General features: G+C 40.2%; 1 protein-coding gene across 18 annotated transcripts in view; it reads right to left on the bottom strand.

The window, feature by feature from the left end:
• ENPP2 (ectonucleotide pyrophosphatase/phosphodiesterase 2) overlaps window positions 1–16,173 on the bottom strand; it is a 112,475-nt gene that overhangs the window by 29,719 nt on the left and 66,583 nt on the right. For 9 of the 18 annotated variants that reach the window (XM_045453818.1, XM_045453822.1, XM_045453819.1 and 6 more), the window contains exons 10-16: window positions 15,907–15,972; window positions 15,140–15,212; window positions 10,356–10,511; window positions 8,200–8,308; window positions 5,311–5,436; window positions 1,584–1,615; window positions 765–892 (exon numbers count right to left, since the gene is read on the bottom strand). In XM_045453818.1, the coding sequence (XP_045309774.1) occupies window positions 765–892; window positions 1,584–1,615; window positions 5,311–5,436; window positions 8,200–8,308; window positions 10,356–10,511; window positions 15,140–15,212; window positions 15,907–15,972 (690 nt within the window). The remainder of the gene's footprint in view (window positions 1–764; window positions 893–1,583; window positions 1,616–5,310; window positions 5,437–8,199; window positions 8,309–10,355; window positions 10,512–15,139; window positions 15,213–15,906; window positions 15,973–16,173) is intronic. The other 9 variants (XM_045453828.1, XM_045453832.1, XM_045453833.1 and 6 more) reach the window with 1 other exon arrangement.

The following is a 16,173-nucleotide window of genomic DNA, read 5'->3' as shown; positions in this document are numbered from 1 at the left end:
TGGTTCAAACTGATACACTGATAGAAGTTTCTAGAGGACCACAATCTTATCATCATCTTCTCTCCCTTATAAACTCGTTACCCAAGTAGAGTACATATAGTAGTTGCTCAATTATCACTACAGACCAACTCCCAAAACTTTTCTTGAGGAGCAAGTCAGAGCAAGAGTGAGCGGAAAAGGGCTTCTGCCAGGTCTGTGTGAAAATGGATACCCTTTTAATGATTAATTCTTTGGAAGTGCTTAGAATTTCCAGACACATTCTACATCAGATTCAAGAGCAAGAAACAGTGTCTTAAATATTGGAGAGTCTTTTGTAGCTCAAAAGAAGGTAAACATTTAAAATATTTAAGGCAACAACATTTTCTAAACTCCTCCACAAATGTTGCTACAGGGTAAGTCTTGTCAAACGAGACCAAATCAATCCAGTTGTGGTTAAGTCCATGTCCCAGGCATACTTTTGACCTACTCAAGCAATAAGGATAGAGGTTAGAATGTAAATTTAAAAAGTGAAAAGAGAGAGAAAGAGAGAGAGACCACACAGAGATGCACTGAGAGACTTCAAAGAGACACCAAGAGGCTGAGATCCAGAAAATAGAGATGTGTTGGCTCAGCACTAATTGTTTATCTAGCATAAAAAGTATTTGGAAATGGTGGGATTTCCAACTCAGATTTCTTTTTTTCATGGCTAAGGACCTTATAGCATTCCAGTTGCCAAAGAGGTGGTTATGAAGATCAAAAACTGGGACAGCCAATACCCAAGTTACCTTGCGACATGCCATCTGCGGTCCACCAATAAATGGATGTCCTCAATTCTTCTGTTGTTGGCATAGTGTAAGCGTTTAGGAAGGTGCTGTTTCATGTAAGGCTTAAAGTGCTGATCTGGTTTTTTACACTGAAATATAAATGGAAATTGGACTTTTACATAGAGCGTTTTCTAGAAAAAGTCATATATACTCTCTCTCTAGAAAGTTGAAGGAGGTTGTAAGCCAAACAAAGGGCTAGTTAGTGAATAAATGGAATCTGTTATCCCCTATCAAATAATACAAGCTAAGAACAAATAGGTTCAAAGGGGATTTGATAACTTGGTAGATGACATGGAAGGTTATCAGAGGGTAGTTAGGAATTTTTAAGATACATTCCTGACTTGTGAGACTATCACTAACAGCAACTCCAACACTAAAGCCTTTTCCAACTACTTGGAGTCAAGGATGGGAGGCGGGGTGGGAAGGGAGGAGATGAGCACTCAGGCCTGTGTGATTACATCCTGCATGGTGGGGAGGGTGATGGAACAGGGTGATGGGCAGATCTGCTTCAGAGAGAGTAAGGATTTGTTTACTCATGAATGAATACTATTCAGTTCTAATGGAAAGATCAAATATTCTCAGTTTGTGTCATTGCCAAGACCATTAGGGAGTCTGCAGCTGTCCAGTTTTGAAGTTTTGAAAACTCTTAGAGAAACAAATATATGGGACTGCCGGGCAGTAAGGAAAATGTTCCTTCCGCCCCACAGGGTAGGTGAACCTAGGAGGTGAGTGTGTGGAAGCCGCTCCAAGGGCAGAGACCGGGTGACCTGCCATACTTACCGTGAGATTAGCAATGATGGCTTTAGGGTCATCTGTTCAAAGAGAGAAGGAGAGCAATTTCAAAAAAAGATGACAATAATCACTGAGAGAAATAATTTTTACAGCAAAGGACTCAATTATTTCTCTTTTTCTCCCCCCTCCCAGAACAGCTATCACGTTAGGCTCTATTTAAAATATGTGTAAAGTTGTGTGTGAGTATTTAATATTTTGGTAAGTGGAACGCAGCTATGTACGTGGAAATACCTCTATGGCACATTTCCTGGCAAGGTCTGGTTCTCCTCTTCTGGAAGGGAATTCCTCCTTCCAGAGCACAAAGATAATGCTAGGTAAACATCTTCTTGAAGTTTCCCCAGTGGTCCCTCTGGATCTTGGCTTCAGTTTATTTGCAATTTTCCATCAGGAACTAAATCGGGCACTTGGGGCTTTTAGTGACACTTCCTATTTATCTGCAGGTCTTTGAAACAAGCTATCATCCATTTTAAGATGAATCTTCTACTCCATTGAGTTATTTTTTTTCTAAATGGAGTTTTGTTTCCCCAGTAACATCATGGGTCTAATTAGGTAGCTGCCCTCTCCAGCCACAGACACACACAGGGATGCACCTCCTTTATTTTTACTAACCAGCAAACAAAAGGTATTTTAGTCAGTACCCTGAGCTAGCTAAAAGCAAAACTATGTAAATGATGACTGTGTTTAAACTGTGGACAGGATTACATTATCTGAAGGTCCCCTTTTGGGGGGTGTGGAGAGAAAGAGCAGATTGTAGGTTGGTTGGATTTTGTTTTGTTTTCAAAAAATTTGCCTTAGTGTGTCATTACAGAATCAGCAGAAAAGGAAAGCAGCATACGGAAGAGATACCAACGCTCATGAAGCAGCCCTCCCTGAAATTTTTTTAAAAATTTTTGAATGTTTACTTATTTGGCAGGGGCAGGCAGCATGAGTGGGGGAGGGGAGAGAGAGAGGGAGACACAGAAACTGAAGCAGGCTCCAGGCTCTGAGCTGTCAGCACAGAGCCCGATGTGGGGTCTGAACTCACAAACTGCGAGATCATGACCTGAGCTGAAGTTGGACGCTTAACCAACTGAGCCACCCAGGTGCCCCAGCCCTCCCTGAAATTTAAGTTATCAGTGGAGTAGGTCATGTCTTATGTCATTTCTGGCTGTATCCACAGGGCCTGGTTCATGGTAGGCATTCAGTAAGCATTCGCTAATATAAATAAATAAATACTTGTTGTTATTTTTTGAAAATGCATGACTGGGGTGCCTGGACGGTTCAGGCTGACTCTTGGTTTTGGTTCAGGTCGTGATCTCATGGTTCGTGAGTTTGACCCCCACGTCAGGCTCTGCACTGACAGTGTGGAGCCTGCTTGAGATTCTCTCTCTCTCCCTCTCTCTCTGCTACTCCCCTGCTCTCGCTCGCTCTCTCTCTCTCTCTCAAAATAAATGAGTAAAATTTAAAAAAAAAAGAAGGAAAAAATGTATAAGTAAGCTTGTCTTGCAGTGTAAGTACACATACTTCAGAGACAATTTTCAGAATCTTAATTGTAAAGCTATGAAATCCAAAGCTAAAATGTGGATTCCATCCTACCTAAATTGGGGTTTAATTTTAGTTGCATTTTTTAATGGAAAGCAAGAAAGTAATAATGGTAGCAACAATATGAACCCAAATTATGTCCCTATCATGTGCAGTCTCTGTGGGAACTTTGCAGGCACTTTCTCTCTGGTCACAGCTACTCTGGGAGGTAGGTGCTAACAGAATCCTCACCAAGCCAAAGGGCATTTAGAAGAGGGGTGCTTTTACAATGGGACCCTGGCAATCTGAATGAGCGGGCCATCCTCTGAACTTCTATACTCTGTGGACTCATAAACCACAATCCTCAAAGGGACCAAACAGGGTAAGTCACGTTCTTTGATGGTGAAGAAAAATAAACAGCATGGGGCAATCTTGTGCTCAGATAAATCCCAGAGAACTACTGGAAAATAACAACTGCCTGAGTCCACGCTTGAGACATCAACTTGGAGTTCTCAAGTTCTCAGGCCTCTCACGCTGGCAGCTCCTGCTTTGCATGAGCGGAAGTGGTCACCCAGCACATGGCGGTGCTTAAGAACTGGTGAATGTGGGTTCACATCCCAGCTCCGCCACGTCCTAGCTCTCTTGTTTCACCAGAAACTTCACCTCTCTCTGAGCCTTGATTTCTACTGTTTGCAAAAGGGGATAATAACACCCGTTCCACAGGGTTATTAGAAGGATTGAAGAAGACTGTATACACATCTAGCTGAAATAGTGACATGGCCAAGACACCATCATCATAGCTAACATTTATACAACTTTGACTATGTGCTAAACACTGACCAAGGGGATATGTCGATAATCTCTCATCAATCTTTCCAACAATCCTTTTTTAATAGATGAGGAAACTGAGGCACAGAGCATATAACTAGTTTGCCCAAGATCATAAAGTGACCACCTGGCCAAGCAGGGATTTGAACCTAGACATCCTGCCACCCTTGTCTGTGCTGCTAACCATCCACTCTACTGACTCTCACGGGATGAAATCACATATAGGAAAGCGTTTGTAAAGTATGAAATATTTCATTATTGGTACTTATTACTTCATTGGCCCCAAGGTTTTCCTTTTCCCCTAAAACAACCTCGTCATTCCATTTACCATTCATTTACTGAAAAGACCTTTCAATATAGACAAAACCTTTCTTGCACAAGCCCTAAAATGTAAGCACCGATTCAAGAGATACCACAGTGACCCGTGTCCTGTCCCTGGCCAGGGCCTTCCTGTCTCAAGTGAGCAGAGGAGAAGGGAGGATCCGGAGGACAGAAAGGGCATGGAAAAGAGACGGCAGAAACACAGAGGATTTGTTTATTTTACAACGTTGCCTGGAGCTGACCTTGGAACTGTTCCCATTTGTGTTGACTCAGGAACGCAGTTTGGGAAAAACTTAATTTTCCAAAGCTTTACACTTTCGCCGATGGTTTCTTATTCCCAAGGCTAAAACCTCTAAAGGATTTTTTCCCCCAAATGCAGCATGTCTCCAATAAAACTGTGGACTTCTCAGGGGCTAGGGAGGCACCACCTAAGATATCCTATTCTATCGATAAAGGTTCTTGTCAGTGGCATATCATAACCTGAGTGTGTACAACATAAGCGATAAGACAGTTCCTGTTTATTTCTAATCTTTCAAAATGGCTGCCACTTCCCAAGGGCAGGACCCCAGGGTTGTGTTGGTCACTTTCATAAAGCTGAAGAGTCCCCTTTAACTGGGCTCCTAGGGACATTCAGGGTCTGAGTGTGGTTCTGACAAACCTGTCACAGACTCCCCTGCCTCAGCTAAAGAGTAAGCTTGAACCTCTTGTTGAAATGTTCCTCTGCTGTAAACAGAAGTTTATGGTTATGCGCATGTCTCAAATTAAGTGTATTTTCCACATAAAGAAAACAAGAGCAAATATTTACATAATGCTGTCATGTGCCAGGACCCTTTCTGAGTGATACACATAGATTTATTTCCACAACAGCTCGATCCAGTAGCTGTTATTAACATCCCATTTTTCAGATGAAAAAGTTGAGGGTTCGAGTTTTTACATAACTTATTCAAGGTCGCCCAGCTAAGAAGTAGCAAAGTGAGCATTTTTACGCAAGAATTTCAGCTTCAGAGAACGAGGCTGCACCTACTGTTACCATTCTAACAACTTAGCATTTTGAGAAGCAACTTACATTTAGCATTATTGCTAAATTTGGACCGAATTCTTCCTAGAGTTCCAGGCACTAACGTAATGTCATCCACGTTAGTCAGGTAATTGCTCAGGAACTCCGTTCTGTCACAGGTGACATCTTCCATTCCTGTAGGGGGCAAAGAACATATTTTCAGGTGATTGTAAACTTAATATCCTAACACAGACACTAAAAATAACACTCAGGCATGTCCCTAATTCATTTCTAACAACTTACTGTGAGGATCCCCCTCTTTTGAGATTTCTTAACTTGACTTTACATTTTTTAATGCTCCTTTCTATAATCATTTCACCAGATTCTGATATAGTCACATCATCTTGCAGTGCCAGAAGGTGGAAAATGCATCATCTCAATGATCATTTTAAGTCGTTCAGCAGGAACAGCAAGAGAGGAAGTGACTACGATCTTCTTTTTAAAAAGCTATTTACACAGTCATTATGGAAAAGATCTACTCTAAAAAAAAAATCTTAGATTGCTTCAAACTCTTCCCAGCTGGGGGTGGTGTAAATAACTGGAATACATAGTTCTGTGTCTCTTTTACAAAATGTCATTTTCCAATTCTCTCTAATGTATCTCCTGACTTGAGTGCATAATCACCAGTCCTCAGTCTGTCTCCACTGGTGGCCTTGGACGTTACTGACAAAACAATACTGGCAACAAGAGATGAGAAAAAAAATGTCAGCCCCAATGACCACCCAAACTGAAAAACAAAATATTGCTGAAAACAAGTTGTAAACAATGTAATCAGTCAAAACTGAAAGCTAGCAACTCAAACACAAAAAGCATGTAGGTAGGGAATTTTTTTAACCAACAAATATTCCTGCCCTACCCAAGACTGGTTTTCTGCCCCCATCAAAAAAAAAAAAATTCTTAATCAATATTAAAAATAGATGAATAAAAAAACAACATAAACTCAAATGTCACAATAATAGACTATGGGGACTGGTAGACACATTTATGGTCATTTTGGAATTTATGAGATGACACACAATGATGAAGATTTAATAATACTGTTTTGCACAATCCAATATATAGATATTCTCTAAGAGGGGGAAAATAAGTGATTATGTAAAGGACATCGTAAGGTTTTGGAATAAAGAAATACAACCCAGAGTGGCGCAGACCTGATAAAATCCAAATTATCACCTTCTGGGATCCCAGATCAAGACACCCCATCCCTTTTGCAATACAAATGGGAATGAAGAAAGACAAAAACATATCCCAACACAGCACAAAGTTGATACAACTTGTCTTTTAATATTTAAACCATCATAAAGAAAAAACAATGAACAGCTACTGTTTTAGTACACTGTTAACTCAGAAAAAGCAAGTCTCAAAACACATATTGGTGGAAGACTGGAAGGATCTTCCATTTGTTACACGTCTAGGAAGTCAGTTTTGCCATCATAGCGGTGAACCATCTCTCTTGCTTTCAAAGACCATATGTGAAGAGCTTCTCAAGCATCATCACTCTCACCCTCTGGACTAACTCTGTGTAGGTAGTATTAGTGTTTTCATTCTACAGATGAGGAGGCCACATATGACGAGGTGGCTCCTTAGTGGCACAGTGCAATTTGAACTCCACTGAAATTACTTCTTACTCCAAAGCCCAGGCTCTGAAATACTAGACCATACTACTTTTTAAGAAAGAGACGCAACGGCTTCCCAAAACTAAAGCAATCTACTCATCTCAGAAGCCTGCACCTGGTAAGACAAGGTTTTAAACTAAGACCTTTGCAATGCTCCAGCATGTGACTCGCTGGCACCCATCCACTTCTTAGACATGAGGCTCCAGCCTGTGACCAAATGCTCTTGACTTCTCTGGGCAACTTAAATTGAATCAGCTGTGTCACATGCTCCAGAATCTCTGTCTTATCTGTAGCTCTCTCCCAAGTCAATCTTATGGAGCATGATTTTGCAGAGGGTCACATTTAGCCCCTGCCAAAGAGCAAGCAAGTTCCCCAACTTCTTTTTTTAACTTCTCCTAGATTTTCCAGGACATTCTGGAAAGAAAACTACAGGCCCAAAGCAGACCTTTGACTAGGGACCCTTGCCTGCCATTCTTAACACAACTACCAAAGAGTCTACCAATTTTTTTTCTCTGAAGCCTTTTCCTAGAAGGGAGCAGGCCCACATTCCAGGGTCATTCTTTCCATTTGATAGTTCTGGAATGCAGGAGGCACTCTCTAGATAGAACTCAGGGTACACAGATGTGAATAAGAACGCCCTCTGAGGAACTCCCTGCAGCTCCATAATATCTAATGTTTATGATGTTCCACAAAGTGGTTATGAATTCTTCTACTTTATACAGTGATTTAGAAAAACTCTGCTTCTTCCTCTCTTTAACAGTTTCTGTACTGAAGCAAGGTCCTGTGGTTTTGGTTTTGAATTCTCTCAGTGAATACAGGGAAATCGTTTTACTTATATACCTCTTCTTTGACAAGAATCCTATGTCTCCTCCTCCGTATCATATTTAGATTTATTTTTTTTAGCCACATAAACTCTGTAGGCTCTTTTTGGGGATGTGGCTAGCAGAGATGAGTAGTATCACCTGATATGTCACAGAGAGGAAGCTATTAATACCACAAGCAAATTGCCTGCCACACTTTGGCAAGAGACAGATTTTTGTGGAAAGGCTTTCTTTCCTGCAAAGAAAAGGATGACACAGGAAGTCCCCGGTTTGGGTCAGAATGATCCAGGGTCATCTCGTGTCATCTCACTCTTTTGAGTCATGGCCTGACTTCTTTCCCTACCCTAAAGAAAGAGGGAAGAAGGTGAAGAATACAATCTGGGACTCTGAGGGCAAGCGTTCTCCATCAGAAACATGATCTATGTAGTTGTCCTATTAGTGAAGAAGAAACAAAGGTTTACCATGGTCTCCAACAAAGATGACATTGACACAGCGATGCAGCTTCAGCTGTTTCAGTCCATCCATTAATTGCCCCACTGTTTTGTCAATTTCCCTCAGAGGATTCGTCATCTGGAAAAAAAGAGCAAATTAGGCCCGGCAGGTTTTTGGGTTTTTTTTTTTCCTTTTAGTTTCTCATAGATCTTCTACCCCTAGAACATTCTGGAAAGAAAACTTCAGGCCCAGAGGCAGAGCTTTGTCTAGGGAGATCTGTCTGCTGCTCTTAATGGAAATCTGTTCTGATCACTTTTATTTGTATTATTTCAGGAATGTAAAATCTCCCTTCATTCAATCCCTTTTAAGATTCTGTGATACAAAAATATCAGAAAGATGAAGGCAAATTCTTTTTTTTTTGTTTTTTTAGAGATAAACTGGCCTTTCTAAAATGTAACAATGTTATTTAAATCCAAGAATTTCGAGAGTAAGCAGAAAGTCAGATGGATAGTTTAAGCCTCTTGTTTGCTAGGTGAAATCACATCAGGTTTTGAACCATGGCAAGACGATGGAGGCTAAGTGAATCAAAAACAGTTCTGAGGTAAAATGGTACCCTTCCATTTGATGCTAAATTAGAACATCATTAATACAATGGACTCCATCTAATGTCTCCAAGAACTTAACTGTCAATGTCTGAGAATAATAGATCCTGTAATAGAATCTCTTCCAAGAAACAAGGTTACTAGAAGAATCTCTTCTAAGAAACAAGCTATTGCTTCTCAATTTAGTCCCTTTCAAGCTGATTTTGAGTGAATAAGAATCTACAAGAGTCTTAACTTCAGAAGAAGTGAACCACTGAGCTTGTTCTAGAATTCTTATTCAGCTTAAGGAAACACCAAAACTCAGTTGTCTGAAGATTTACAAATCTTAAGAAATATAATCCATCTCTCATTTTCTTGCCTCCAGTGGAAGATTGTAACAGCATGAATTCTCCCACACACTAGAGACTTCCCTCTCACTGTCATCTCTATGCGATGGAAAGATTTCCAAGAAACACCTCATCAGACAAACACTTGGCTGTACTTCAGGTGAATTTTACAACTTAGCTGCAACCACACATACACCCAAGATGACTGGTAAGAACAGAAGGGTCTGCATATCATTTTTTATTTCAGACATATAATATTATCCTCCATTAGTGTCTTCTCAGATGACTCAAGACCTTTCCTCAAATCACATCCTCAGTAAAATCAGCCGTAAACTTGTTTTCCTTCATGGCAGGAGTCAGTATTTCAAATTCTGTCCCAAGGAGTAAGTCACAAGTGAAAAGTCTCAGAATGATACGCGCCAGCATCATGTGAAGGGCTACCACGTGTGGAACTAAATGGTATTTGCTTTTGGGAAAACCATGCTTTCTTCTAAGACCTTTGCCTCAACAAAAACATACCAAAAGCATTAATATGTCAATGCTTGGCAATGCCTTATTTTCACCAGACAACTCAGGTGAAATCCAGGACCTGCTTCTCAGTGACGATTTCAGATGGTCATAAGCAAGAGAGTGCCTCAGAGGTACCTGAAGGTTTTGAGAGAAGTGACAACTTCTAACCTCTTCTGAATGTACTGAAAAGAGTCGACGTTATTCATGTCTCTATAAGAAAATACACACAGTTCCAACTACCCATTGTTTTCTCTTGCTTTCCACCTCAGCTATTCCCTTGTCTATAACCTAAGACCTTTTCTGGACTCTGAAGGTATGCACCATTAATCTGAGCCAATTTTCTATTGAGTTTGAATTTATATGGTCTTTGAGGAATCCCCTCGCTGCCTTGCTGGATTGTCTCAAGAACCAAGGCTACAAACCATTGTAACCAATTCCATGAATAAGTGCAAGCAAAACCAACAGCCTTCCTAACATTCGTTCAAGCCTAAATGTTAATACTAGGTTTAGGGCAACTGATTCTAAAGAAAGTGGAAGGTTCTTTTTTCCCATCTTGCTGAAAGTTCAGGAGGTCTTCACGTTAGTGTTAACCTCTGAAGTGCCAGATTCTTCTGGACTCAAAGCCAAGAATGACAAAACCAGAGTTTTTCTGAAACATATTCAGCTGATTTTCAAAGCAAGGCACTAAAGAAAACCTTCAACTCAGACCTACCCGCCACAAAGCTTTGGAACAATAGATAAACTTACTTTGTCCTGACGAGTTTCCGCAGCATAATGATCCATCCTATGTAATTTTCTTCTTCTTTTCTTTGGAGGAGCAACTGGTCTTTCCTGTCTCCTCTTAGGGGTAACCTTCCTCTTAGGTCTCTTAGCCGGAGTAAGAGGTGAGCCATAACTACTCTCCTGTACTGGCGGATAGAGATGTCTGGACTCAGAAGTCGTCTGTCCCTCTGGGTCAGATAATAAAGCTCACACTTTGCCATCTTGGGTCAGCAGAGCCTTAGTTAAAAAGACTAAGGCTCCTTAAGTGAGAAAAAGTTGGTAGGAGAAATGATTCGTGGAACTCTATAGAGAGAAGCTTCCTAAACCCATCTTGAGGCTGCGAGCAAGAATATAATTTAAGAGAATCTAGTCATGCAGGTTTCTCTTGGGCTAAGGAGACTGCTTGTGGATATACTGAAGGTGACATACAGTTCTGCATTCCATTAAATCCCACATTAGGGAGAGACTGGTCTTTGGTTATGAAGAGCTCTCCATTTATAAAGTACTAGCAGAAAACCAAATAAAATACTAGCCATTTAGTCATTTCAAGGTAACCGTGGGATTCATGTAGGTGGCTCCAATTCAGAATCTGATGGATATCTTCACACCACCACTATATCAAAGCAAGTGTCACCTTCATTTGCAAGGATTAGGGGAAAATGTTTAAACCAAGGATGGAATGGAGCATAAATAGTAAGCAATCCTCCTTAGACATAAATGTATACTTAGACAAATCAGGACTTTCAGCAGGAGAGAGAACTTCCTTCCCACTGATAATTTAGGTTTTCGGTACAGAGGACCTCTAAAGCCAAGAGAGAACCATAAATAAAACTGTCTTTTAAAAAACTATCTTGCAAAATTAGGTAAAATGTAAAACTCATCAAGATCTCTTCATCTTGGTATAGATCTCAAGAAAGAGTCTATGTGCTTATACTCTTTCTATACATCTCGTTGTGAAAATCTAGAGAGAGTGGTGAAGGCTGACACAGAACCTGAGTAAGGAAGATAACCTTTGGGACTTCCAAACGCTAGAGAAAAACAGGCCCCTGATTTGCTGATGGTGCAAAGGTGAATTAAAGCAGCAAGCCCTGACATCTCCCTGGCTGAGTCTCTCTTGGTGGGACTGCTGCTCCAAGAATCATTCAGATGCAGGAAGGGGCAGAAGGAGGAACAATGTTAGTGTATCCAAGAGGGAGGCCATCTGCCATGCCATTTCACCGTTTCCAGAGCAAGCCACTGCAAAGGCACTTCCATTTCCGCCTCATCCTCTGTCCCTGGCAGAGCAATTGAAAGACACAGCCCCATGGACTCTGGTTTGGTGGTGTTTGGTGTTCTTTTTTTTTTTTTTAATGCATCTAGTTTCAGGCAGTTCTCCACGAGAAGAGAAGCAAAAGGAAAAAGACAGTTTCCCATTTCATGGTCACTGAATACATTTCAGCTAGTGCTCAAGTCGGCCCATCAGACACCCAGCCATTTGCAAGAGACCCCACCATTCAGAAGACTCCAAAGGTGAGCCCTTCTGGTTGCAGCAGGTTAGAGGAGCAGCAGGAGAAACAGGATTTAGCCAAAATGAGTTTTCATCCAGTGATTATATTGCATGTACTTCCTTCTTCAAATGTTAGAGGTAGACAAAAGCTAAGATTTCACTGACCAGCCATACTTTAGTCTGACTTTAGAAGATTTAGCCTGAGGTTATTAGGAGGACCGGAGGGAGAGGGGCAAATTTCCCTGCTTTTCAGAAGAATACTTTGCCATCTGAAGGTAGTAACTAGCCAGCCAAAGCTCTGCCTCTAGGCCTGGAAGAGCAGCCGAATGAGGAGTCACAGAGAAAGCACAGGTCAAAGAGAAAAAGATTGCGCCAACAATCAAAAGCAAGCATGTTTCTGAACATTCACCATTACACTATGAAACCAGGAGCAATAAACCATTTCTTGAAGCTATTAGCCCAAAGTTTGGTCATCTCATTTAATAGTCTTTGAGAATCGTCCTGAAAAAGTATACTCAGACATTAAGCAAATAATGCACAGATTTCCACTTCGTTGTAGCACACAGCATTTTGAATTTTTTTCAATTAAACTTCAAATGCAAGGTATTTTCTCCTTAGATGTAAGTGAAGACATGTTACTGACTTTATGAATAATATTTCCGTTTGTAAAGCCTTTACAAGCACACCACATGTATATAACGGATCTACAGGTATATAAACCAATTCGTCTACTACAGAAAAGATGTTTTGCTGGCTTGTTTTGGTTTTGCATTTTTAAAGTATAAATGGTTTTGTTTTTATTTTTCAGTAGAAATAGGATTCCTAGAACCAAATGAAAAATAGTTGAAATCTGAAAATATCTCTTGCCTTACCAGAAGAAAGTGACCAGGTTACCAAGTTATCGTAACTGAAGATACATTCCAAGGACCTAATTAAGAGTGTTTTACTCAGGGGCTACATGAGAATATCCCAGTTAAAAGGAAGTATTAATACTAAAAAGAACATAGCACAAATACCTTCAAGTCTTAATTCAAAAATTCTAGAAGAAAAAAACCTCTGTTTGTATATTTAGGAGTAACCCTGAGCACAGCATCATCATTACGACAAACTAAAGCATCTTATATTACATTGCATTTATCACTGCTCAGTACTTTAAAAGAAACCTTTCAGTTTATTTCTTGATTAAAACATGCACACAGACACTTTCAAGTACGCAATTACAACTGAACTACACATTCTAGAAATCCAGAGATGTTCATGGATAAAAAACATTGCTGAGCTTTATGACTTTTTAAGGAAATCAGGACCGTAAGAGTTATACTTCATCTACATTGTCAAAAGCCAACTTTTGACATGAAGAAAATCTTCTGTATGAACTGAACATGGTTATTAATGACCACTCTGCTTATGTCCTGGACTAAAGAGAGATAAATGGTTCTATGGGAAGACCCTGGCCCAGGAGTTCTGAGATTCTACTGCTCAGTCCACTTACCCGCCAGGTGACTCGAACGGCCCCAGTCCAGCTTCTTCCTTTTAAAAGAATGGCTAAACCAACCTCTGGCTTGCCTATGCCATGGGATCTTTTAAGGGATATTATTATTCAAGCAAAGCTGAACTTTTAAATAAGGCACATGGAACTACTTAGGATTTTTTTTTAACATTTTCATAAAATGTAGTTCCTTTTGTTCACTTTAGATTAATCTCAAAGAAAGTCATCCTAAAGATAAAACAGCCATGCTTGTTCTGGCAAGAATAAGATTTGTGTTTCATGCAGATGTTTATCTCATTTTATCATTTGTGTTTCATAATCATGCAACACTCGTTAAACATCAAAGGGACAGGAAAAAGAGCATCAGACTTATATAACTTCAATGATTTAAGGCAAACTAAGAATGGTTTCACATAGCCATTAGTTTCCAGTGTTTAAAAAAATCATGACAGAATTGATGTTAAAACATTCAAAAATATTTATGGCTTCTTGGTATTTACTGCCTTTGTTTAGATATACTGGGTTTTGTTCAAAAGTATTTAAACCAACACACTTCTCTGTATTTCCTACTCAATCTTATGCTGAACACAATGAACTTAATTATCACGAGCAGTGTTGTCACAGCCTATTAGAGAATGGAAGGCAGCTTCCATTAACAGAGTTTTTGAAATGATTTTTTTATCCCAAATCAAGTTTTATTGTGTCGATGTAGATCTTACCACACTAGTTAGAAAGAGAGATGGAAACGTTTTAGATTTGCAAATCCTGTCATGTTTTAAAGTGATCTATGCTGCAACACTGCGAAGATTTCCATTTCCAGACAAATGAGGAACATAACAAAACACAACTATCTCTTTCCCACCTCTGAATTTGAAGTTATACTGGATACCATATAACAGATTGTTTCCAACTAAGATTACTGTTTGATAAAAGGGCATTACATTGCTCTGCTAAACAGATTCATTCAATAGTGCGTCTCTCTCAATTAAAAATTAATTTCAGGCACCTGGGTGGCTCAGTTGGTTAAGCATCTGACTTCAGTTCAGATCACGATCTAACCATTTGTGAGTTCGAGCCCCGCATTGGGCTCTGTGTAAACAGCTCGGAGTCTGGAGCCTGCGTGGGATTCTGTGTCTCCCTCTCTCTCTGTCCCTCCCCTGTTTGTGCTCCCCTTCTCTCTCTCTCTCTCTCTCTCTAAAAAATAAATAAACGGTAACAATTAAAAAAAAAGAATTTTATTTGGGGGAATAATGGATACATTCATAGTCTTGATTGTGGTGATGGTTTCACAGGTATATATCTATGCCTAAATTTATCAAATAAAGAAGGGTCCAATGCTATAACATATACCAGGTTGATTGCACCTGCTCAGGCTATTAGAGCTACTTAGCTGACCTATCCTCTCTGACTGCATAATCATTGTAACAGAGCTAAAATTCAGTTGTAATGTTTTGTATTGTGTGTTTCATCTCCAGATGCCTTTCCACTCCTATCCCAGTGATGGCAAATGCCAACCCTCCCTGATCCTTCACCTTTTGACTAATGCCTTCAGGGATGGCATATACTTCTCCTGTGAACACCAAGATTAGGATATGTTTGAATATCAAATCAATCTGAAATGAAATTCTTATAAGAGAAACAGGTATGTTTAAGATTTTTTTAAATGTTTCTAGTCTTGTAGTATATATATAAACCTTGCATATACGAGACACTTTGTACGAGACCTGAAATAAGGTCAGCAGCTCAGGTAGCCAGGGGCACAGGTTCTCCTCAAGCAGATGATAAGCTACTAACCTCAGGGCCAAAAGGGCCATATTTGTGTCCAGAGAAATCAGGTTGTTCCGAATAGAAGGCATAGACTGAAGGCCTACGGGAAAATTGGAAGGTTCAGAATCTCCCCCAAACCACATATAACAAAGAATATCAAGTGTCTCTTCACATTAAGAGAAAATTATCTCAAATCAAGTTAACTAATATCCCAACCACTGTTAGTATTAACATGGAAAATGTCTCTTGGTTTTTTGGGGGGTAGGAATTCTATTTTTTTTCCACATCCACTGCCCCCTACACCACCCGCAATGTAGTAACCACCTGATACCGCTCTCAGGGACCAAACGTCACAAAGGATTATCTGAACACATACTCAGGTCTTTGATCTTCAAGATAACAGAGCCCAGTGAAAATTCACATGGACCATGCAGTCTGCAGCCTAAAAGAACAACTCCATTAAAGTGAAAAGTCAGTCTTAATACTTCCCCGGCATCATTGGGATGCTGCTGGTTCATTAATCAAAGCCAGGAACTCCCTTAACCTCTGCTGTAGTGGCCAGGATTAACAGCTGTAGTCCATCCATGTAATTAAATGGTCCCCAATAGCCTACGTCCATTATACCCTTCTTAGGGAAGGTAACGTTCAAGACTGAGAACCATAAAACTTTTAGTAATACCAAACCTTGACTGTGCTTCTATTTCACAGCCCATCTAGTTTTCACCCAATTCTAACCTACAATGGAAACAGACTGAAGAAAGGAGAGGTTAAGTCAGGGAGACGGAAACAAATACCTTTCATCGTCTGGCAGGGTGAGCCACTGCAGTATGGTTAAGATTCTCCGCTCATGAGGGATGACTCTGTAGGGTGATAACAAGTAAAGCATGATGTTAGGTTGCATTTCCACAAACTTCAGGCTGATGACTGCTCACGCTGGCACCAGGACCAAGGGCTCTCTATTTACCGCCATTTGCTTTCACATCCTCGTCATAAAAGGCCATCTTTCGAATCAGTGTTTAAACTTCCACTTCCATTTGCAACATATCATATTGCTCAACCTC

This window comes from Leopardus geoffroyi, chromosome C3, assembly GCF_018350155.1.
Source record: "Leopardus geoffroyi isolate Oge1 chromosome C3, O.geoffroyi_Oge1_pat1.0, whole genome shotgun sequence".
Classification (NCBI taxonomy): Eukaryota; Metazoa; Chordata; class Mammalia; order Carnivora; family Felidae; genus Leopardus; species Leopardus geoffroyi.
This window is presented reverse-complemented; position numbering and strand designations above follow the sequence as displayed.